The 8,837-nt window shown below is 38.4% G+C and overlaps 1 protein-coding gene across 3 annotated transcripts in view; it reads left to right on the forward strand.

Annotated features, from left to right (window-relative positions):
- Window positions 1–8,530, forward strand: part of LOC123531675 (NACHT and WD repeat domain-containing protein 2-like) — a 33,986-nt gene extending 25,456 nt beyond the window's left edge. For all 3 annotated transcript variants that reach the window (XM_045312851.2, XM_045312850.2, XM_045312849.2), the window contains 3 exons: window positions 546–717; window positions 1,833–1,939; window positions 2,823–8,530. In XM_045312851.2, coding sequence (XP_045168786.2) covers window positions 546–717; window positions 1,833–1,939; window positions 2,823–6,602 — 4,059 coding nt within the window. In that variant the 3' untranslated portion in view covers window positions 6,603–8,530. The remainder of the gene's footprint in view (window positions 1–545; window positions 718–1,832; window positions 1,940–2,822) is intronic.
- The last annotated feature ends 307 nt before the right edge of the window (window positions 8,531–8,837 follow it).

Below are 8,837 nucleotides of genomic sequence, written 5' to 3' on the forward strand. Positions count from 1 at the left end.
GTAAAATGCTTGAACATTTCACGTAAAAGTGAAATAATTGATTTGAATGTAGCATAAAGGATAAAATCAAGTTATTTTGTTTTATCTATAACATATTGGTTCAGCTGAAGAACTGCATGTTAATAGTCCATGAGTCATGTGTTGCATGTTATTTGAAAAATTGTTGAATAATCGAATAGTGTGCGTTTAAACTTCAAACAAAACGAATTGTTCCTTTTTGAGAACTTTCTGTTCACTCTTAATGATTCAATATGTATCTTTGTTTTCGAATCAAAACCTTGAAGAATATAAAATAATATTTCACTTTTTTATATGAACATGATACAAATGTCTTCGTCTTTTATATGTATCCGATTCTCTGCAGTAGTTTTTAAAGGTAGTTTTTCCCGCTAATAATAGAAATAAATTATTGAATCTACCAAAACCGCCCCATCAGACTTTCAAGGCTTTGATTTTTCTGTGTCATACTTGCACACATTTTCCTGTTTAAGTTCTGCTAATATTGACATCATGAGGCCTACATGTGTCCATTTTTCCTGTTACAGGAGTATATCGAGACCTTTTGTCAGCATTTCTACTCCAATGTTCTCCGGCTCGTGGACGATGCAATGGCAAAAAATGAGAAACTGTCTACAAACTCAGTGTACGTTGAGGTTCTACAGCATCTGAAAGCCTGTTACAACTCGTGCAAGGTGTTCCAGGGTAGGGAGGATATAGGTAAGATACTTTCATAGCTTTTTCACCTGGATTAAAAATAAAATAATGTAGTCATTTTTGCTATAAGAAAAAAAATCAAAATCAGCATATATCAGCTAAAGTGGTTTAATGTATCAGTGCATTTTGTACGGCTACTTTTGTGGGTTTATTAATTCCGTATTTAGTCTTGTACATTCCTTGAATAATACATGTGCTATTTTGATTTGTTTCATTTTGTCACACATGTATTGCTATGTTTTTCAATTTGTGTATTTCTTATTCTTATCACATGCTTGTTATATGCCTTGATATGGAATAAACTTTGAAACTTTGAAGCATTAAAGAGAAAAAATAATTATATCTTACAATGAAAAGTTCCAGCAGCAAGTTCACAACAAAATATAATGTCATGGAACTGAAAATATATCTCGAGATGTGTTCAAATGCGAGGCTGATTATAAAACAGTATAACCTTTGTTGACCGACACCACCGATGGGCGAACTCCTCCCTTCAGCGAGAGGTATTTTCTGTACCGTTGAATGAATGTGTTAGTAAGATAGTCCCTCTAGAGAAAATTATACATCAGTACAGCGCCCATATTTAATTATGCCCGGCGGTGTTTACTCAAGGGAGGTTACACTGTATAATATACTGAAAAAGCTCGAAAATTTGCCAATTGGATGGTGCAGATATACAAACTTTATGTTTGGTATAGCTATTGTCATTTCGTATGTTTTTAGTCAAAATGTTAGTATATCTTTACTTTTAATTTTCATAGTAATCTTCCTTCCCTCTTGAAGGAAAGGCCTCCGTGGCTGAGTGGTTAAGTTCGCTAGGTTCGAATCGTTTACCCATAGCATCTGTGGATTCGAATCCTCTCTTGGGATGTATAATTCTTTCATGCGAGCAAGCCGTCCAGCTGGCCTGCGAAATGTGGAGGGTTCTGCCCCCCAGATAGCCACCCGTGCCTTAGGTAATTAACAGAGAGACAACTGGGATTTATCATCTGTTAGATGCTGGAAAGTCGCCATATGAGATATTATTGTGTCGGCGTGAAGTTTAACCCTCAAAAACAGAATGAAACTGTTTTGTAGAAATGTTAAGGTTTCTGAATATCTATATGTATCTATTTCAGTTCGGATGATACAACAGTATGTGTTGGGAAAGTCAGACAAACCTCTCATTCTGTTCGGAGACAGCGGCTGTGGTAAAACCTCACTCATGGCAAAAGGAGCCAGCCAGGTTGGTTGATGGTTTCCGCCAGTATTTTTATTACTGCAGATACGTCTGCTGCATTTTAATGATATTTGTAAACATTGAAATTTGTAGATCGGTGTTTCAACTCAACTCAAGTGCCAGCCCGCGCATAAAATAATATCTAAAGTGGAATTTTAGGCTTCTTTCGCCGTTTCGTCATATGATCTATTATGTCAATGCCATTTAAAGCGACTCGTTCACACATTTAGATGAAAATGTGTTCACTCAAATTTCATTAAGTTTAGGTTCTATGTAAATGACCAGAGGATACACAATGACAAATGGTATTTGCAAGATATACAAATAAACAACCAAGCATATTATACAGAAGGGATTAAACTGTTGCAACGCTTTTGAAATAGTGGAAAAAATAGACATGCTTCCTGCCTATTACCAAATTCTAACACTTATTTTCACACATGATCATTTTTCAATATCGTATAAACTTTATGCCTAATTATGGTGGAAAGAACATAGAAAATTTCACCCAAACTGAGCGAGTAACTTTGAACCAAACAAAACGATCAACAAAAGACCACCATTTCAGATATCTCTGTTCTATAGGAAATAAAATATTGTGAAGGTTATTTTATAAGGATTAGATTGGAAATAATCAAAGGAATTAATAACAGATATCTTCTTTTAAAACATTGTTGTTTAGTTTCGCTCATTAGACATTAGTCTAATTGATTAGTTTCAGATATAGATTCTAATAGAAGCAGAAATAAATTTGCTTAGCTATCCAATGTACATTTTGTATTCTGTGACAATATATAGTAACGTTTGTGGCTGTTTAGTTCAACGAAATATCGGCATAAATAGAATTTATCTAATTACACTATCAAGCTGTTTTTGTCCTATGTTTAAGGCACGGTCATGGTTCAGTGAGAAGTCAACCCCGTACCTTGTACTCCGATTTCTCGGCACCACACCAAACAGCTCAAGTATAATTCCTCTGATAACGAGCCTGTGTCAACATCTTACGTGGCTGTATGAAATACCTGAAGAATACATTCCAGATGAACTGTCACCTTTAGTTCAACATTTTAAGAAACTGCTAACTTATGCAACTAAATCCAAGCCGCTTGTGTTGATATTGGATTCCCTTGACCAGCTGTCAGGCGCGGACGGGGCTCATCAGTTGGCATGGTTGCCGACAACGTTACCGCCTAACGTACGTCTGATAGTTTCTACGTTACCAAACTATTACGGCATCTTAGACACTTTACGCAATATGATTGAGATACCGGAGAACTATATCGCGGTACTTCCTCTAGGTGAAAATCTCAGCGCATCAATTTTGAAGTTTTGGCTGAAAAATGCCAACAGGACGTTAACAGAAGACCAAATGGGACTTGTAAATGAAGCGTTCACTAAGTGCAATTTACCGTTGTATGTTAAGCTCGTGTTCGATGAGGTTTGTCGTTGGAAGTCGTACACAGCTCTACAAAACATTTCACTAGCTTTCACAATCCATGACAGCATTTATAAACTGTTTGAACGTATTGAGATTCAGCACGGGAAAACGCTCGTGTCACATGCCTTCGGGTACATAACGGCCGCGAAGAGCGGGTTGTCCGAAGCAGAGCTAGAAGACCTACTTTCATTAGATGAGAAAGTGTTGAACGACGTATACCAGTACCACCTACCTCCAGTAAGGAGAATACCGCCATTACTGTGGACGAGAATACGTAGCGATCTGCCGTCATACCTGAGCGAACGTGAAGCAGACGGCGTCAACGTTGTAAACTGGTACCATCGCCAGTTTATTGAAGCTGCCAAGGAGAGATACTTCAAAAATCTGAATTACGTCAGTGAGATTCACTCAAATATCGCAGAATATTTCCTTGGTATCTGGGGTGGCGGGAAACCAAAGCCATTCGAATACACGGAAGGTCAGAGGAAGATGTTCCATCTGGAACAGAAAGGTGGTGAAAGTGATCGGAAGGTGCCCAGCCAACCTCTTGTTTTCGTGGACGAGAATGGTAAACAGATGAGACACAATCTACGGAAGCTGAATGAGCTTCCATACCACCTGGTGCGATCTCATAGATATGAAGAATTGTACAGTCAGGTGATTTTCAACTACAACTGGCTGCACGCCAAACTGAATTCCATGCCCCTTCAGTCTGTACTCTCCGACTTTGAAGATCTCCTTGACCATGTGTACCAGAAAGATGTCAAACTCATTGCGGATGTTATTAGGTTATCTAGCTCCATTCTGAGTCATTATCCTGATAATCTCGGACCACAGATAATCGGAAGACTTCTGCCTTATTTCACGATCAACGAGAACATCAGAGGTCTGATTCAGCAATGTGACACAGATGGACTGACCCGTTGTGCCTTGGTACCTGTGCACCATTGTCTGCATACTCCTGGAGGTCCACTGCAGTTCTCATTGGAAGGACACCTGTTTGCTCCGTTTGGAATTGCTGTCACATCAAACGCAAAGTACCTTATCTCCGTGTCAAACAAGTTTATAATCTTTGACCTTTCAACAGGAGAGGTATTCCGAACAATAGCGCCAGGAATCGAAGGGATTATGCAGAGTCTTGTCGTCTCCGAGAACGACAAGTTTGCAGCAGGGTTTACGAACAATAACCAAGTTGTCGTGTGCAATATTCTGACCGGTGAACATGTAAAAATCATGCCGCCGTTAAAAGTGCAAAAGGAATCTACAGTGATAGGCACTACAATGAATAATACTCACTTAGTTATTTGGACTGAGCTTGAATGGTATTTGTACACCATAAGTGGAACATTCCTATCGAGACATACTATAGAAATGAGCATGCCAATAATATCCTCCGATTTTGGTCCCGATGGTAGGCTTTACATTGTCGTAAAAAGTGGTGGACCCAGTGACAATGACATGACACTGGAAATGAGTGATAATTCTATAGAACCATTCGAGTTCCATAGTGCCATAGCAATAGCAAAAGACAAACAGATAATGTACACGTGTATTGAAATAAGTGACAATGCTGTGGCAGTGTATAAGCGCGATGGCGATGCTTGGAGATATGATAGAACTTTAGGTGATAACTTTGACATGGTGTTTGCATTAAACCTGTCGGAAGATGAAAATTTCCTCGTGGCAACAATAGCACTTGGATACAAACTCTGGAATCTAAAAACAGACGTGATGGTTCCTTTGAAGTTGCCACACGGGACGCGGAATATACCGACAAAGAACACACTGAATGGATTAGTTACCCTGACTAGGAACAACCACTTCGTTGTAGCAGCTGTGAGGAAAAACTTGTACGTGTGGGATGTGAAACAAGGCAATATGGTGAAAGTACTCGATGCTCACTTTGGTAGGATTATCGCCCTTACAGCGGTAACCCATGGTTGCAATAAAATTATATCCTCTTCCATTGACAAAACAATTAAAGTCTGGAATTTCGATAACATTCTTGAAGACGTTCATTCCATAGACAGACTTGAAAAACCAATAGAGACAATAGACCTTGCGTCTGAAGTGCCTTTTTGTGTCACTACAAGTAGAAATTGTGTGGGTGTATGGAATCTTGAAAATGGAAAATTGCTGAAGACCTTCGGTACTACCGCTTCAACCTCAGTCATCACTGAGGCTGTCATCACGGGCGATGGGAACTATGTTTGCGCTGCGGAAACGGCAAACATTGTGATATGGGACGTGTCGAAAGATGCTGCTGTGAAAACACTTCCACAAAGAGATACACAAAAGCTGATCAGAAACGAATTTGACACTCGAATCATAGCAATAGCAAAACTCGGTAGTTCTAAAGGATGTGTCGCATGCTACTCGTTGCCAGAGGGAGAGCAAATCTATAAATTCGAGTATGGGCTAAGATTGTACAAAAATGGAGTCGTGACATGTGATGGGTCATTTCTGGCCCTTCCGGCGGTCGACAAGAGTGGTGACGTGATTGGGGTGTACCATGCTAAAACAGGAACGCATTTCTACAACCTGCAACTGAAATATGCTACCTACAAACCCTTGATTAAACTAATTCCGATGCCGCATGATCCGAATCAGGTCGCGCTGATTGACGAGGACAAAGGAAACATTCTCGATTTGAAGAAGAAAACCTTGGTTCGATCTGTTTCTCGTTGGAACGGGCAGGTCACCAAAACTGGCAAAAATGGACTTTATGCACCAAGCAGAGGCGGACTAGAGTACCTGGAATTAAAGCATGGCAAAACTGTGAAAACTTTGATCCCAAAGGTCGCAGAAGGTGTATTTAGCGTCGATGTTATGTTCAGTAAAAATGACCATCACGTAATATACTATCATTCCGGTCACCGGACACTGCGAGTGTTCAGACTGACCGACGGTAAGATGGTCGCAAAATACAAGGCACAAGCAGAAGTCAAGGTCATGACCTGCAGTCCAGGCGGAATGTCTGTGATCATAGGCTGTGTAGACGGAAGTCTCACCGTTCTTGCGCTCGCAGACCCATTTTATGAGGAGAATGTATCTTTCTTACAGGCTATACCTAGTAGACAAAAGCACCAGATAGGAAATGGCCAAGCAAGCGGAGACGAAAATGGTGACGTCACATCGCCTAAAAATAGTATCGGAACAGCGCTCCAGGTGGCGCGATTTGTGGCAAAGGCTAGAGGTGCACAGAGATCGCGTGCATGCGTTCTATCGTAACCTGTGTTACATCCCAATGTTGTACATGTATATACCTTTTGTATATTGTAGAAGTTCCTCTGAGTTGTGAATCCAATCACATGCCACGCCTGGTTGTTACTATATTTAGCTTCAAAAAGCTCTAAATTGTATCAAATTATATACAGTTTGTTAAAGAACTTAACCGTCGTGAAATAATTGTCTGCATCGCACGTGAAGCATGTGCCCAGGAACACATGGAAATGTACACATTTTAACGGATCGCTTAATCATTTCAAATATAACAAATATTTAAACATAAGGTTAGATTTGTAACTAAGAAAGATTACCTGTTTTAGATGATAAACTTTCAATTTGCACACTACGTAAATTGATACGTTGTTTTGTCGGATTTTTGACCTTGTCTTTCATATTCGTGCTTCTGAATCAAATTATCTAACGCAATTTTTTTTCTTCTGTCTTGAACGTTGAACGTTCAATGTGTCACCTTGCATGACTGTTGTACAGTTATCCAATCTATATTGTAAATATGTATATTTTTAACCAAGATGTTATTGTATCTGTATTTATAAAATCAACGCATGTTTTGTAAATAAAATCTTAGAAGAGGACGAGTATTAAGTTCCAAATTATTGTTGCATTTTGTGTTTTAATTGATAACGGCATGGCATATCATAATACTTCTGCACAAATGTAAGCATTGTGTATCAAAATGACGGACAGTTACAATGTAAATTTGTCTTGAGAAATCGATAAAGTATGTTTCAAACAATAGCATTTTAGGTTACTCAGTTCGTTTTACTGGTGTCCAGTGTAATCTTTTCATATATTTTGAGCAAGATATTTAGGGGCAAGTAAAATGCCACTTGGTTCTAGACATTTTTTTTTTCATAATGTAGAAAGGACTGACATTCGTTATTGATGAGAAATGGATACTCTAGGCATAATATCGCGGTCTGTAAAATATGCAGACACATTTTACCGTGTCATTCACGCAGTAAAATGTGTTACAAAATAGAAGAAATTGAAACATGATTTATATCAGACTAATATTTAAACTTGACTTATATTGATTCGCTATTTTTGATATCTTACAGACTCATAACAGTTAATTAATAGGGTCTGAACACTTGGTTTTGCTGTATCTCTGTGATTCACGCAGGTATTAAAGTACATGTATTGATCAAGACCTCATATTTTCATTTTGGTGTAAACGAGATGTAAAAGCAAAATTGTTAGTCCTGTTTGGCGCAGTGTTATTAAGTGTACAGTTCTGGTACGCCATAAAACCCAAATCGAATCAAAACTTGTAGACATTGCTTCTATAATAAATTTCTGATGCCGTTATACATGAAGAGGTGCCTTTTAAAACCCCAGTGATAAAACGAAGAGAAAACGCATGTACGTCAAATTATGATTTCATTATCAAGATTCAAAAGCAGTGTATTGAAATAGAAGTAGTAAGAAAACAGTAAATGTTGTTTTATGCTTTATTATACACAGTTTTGCTTGTGTTTTTTTTTCGCTTCAAATACGGGTTGCATGCGTCCTTATATAGTTGTTGTTGTACTATCCACATGTCGGGAATGCGTCTCTTTGTTGTATTTACAAGAATTTCACCAAGATGTCCTATAAATTTATAAATGTCAGTTGTATTATTAATTGTACTTTCAATTAAAAGATATCGTATGAATAAATCGCGCATGCCAAGAGGTTTATACAAAATAACTTTAAGAACTATTTGCATATAAGACGTAGAGCATGACGCTTATAACAGACGCTATAATCAAAAGTTTTACTGTGTGTACAGAGTTGAGTTTTCACGCAATTTGACCAACTTTTTAGTTCATAACGTTTCTGAATGTACCGCTCTACTATTCTGCACCATACGCCCTAATGTACGTCATATATATATATGAGCCGTGCCATGAGAAAAGCAACATAGTGCATTTGCGACCAGCATGGATCCAGACCAGCCTGCGCATCCGCGCAGTCTGGTCAGGATCCATGCTGTTCGCTTTCAAAGCCTATTGCAGTTAGAGAAACTGTTAGCGAACAGAATGGATCCTGACCAGACTGCGTGGATGCGCAGGCTGGCCTGGATCCATGCTGGTCGCAAATGCACTATGTTGCTTTTCTCTTGATAAAACAGAAATAAAAAAGACAAATAGATACTGGTAAATACTATGATTATAAATTGATGATAAATAATATAAATTAATATGTTAAAATATACTACTATCAGCTAGATACAAC

The sequence above is a fragment of the Mercenaria mercenaria genome, chromosome 11, assembly GCF_021730395.1.
Source record: "Mercenaria mercenaria strain notata chromosome 11, MADL_Memer_1, whole genome shotgun sequence".
Taxonomy (NCBI): Eukaryota; Metazoa; Mollusca; class Bivalvia; order Venerida; family Veneridae; genus Mercenaria; species Mercenaria mercenaria.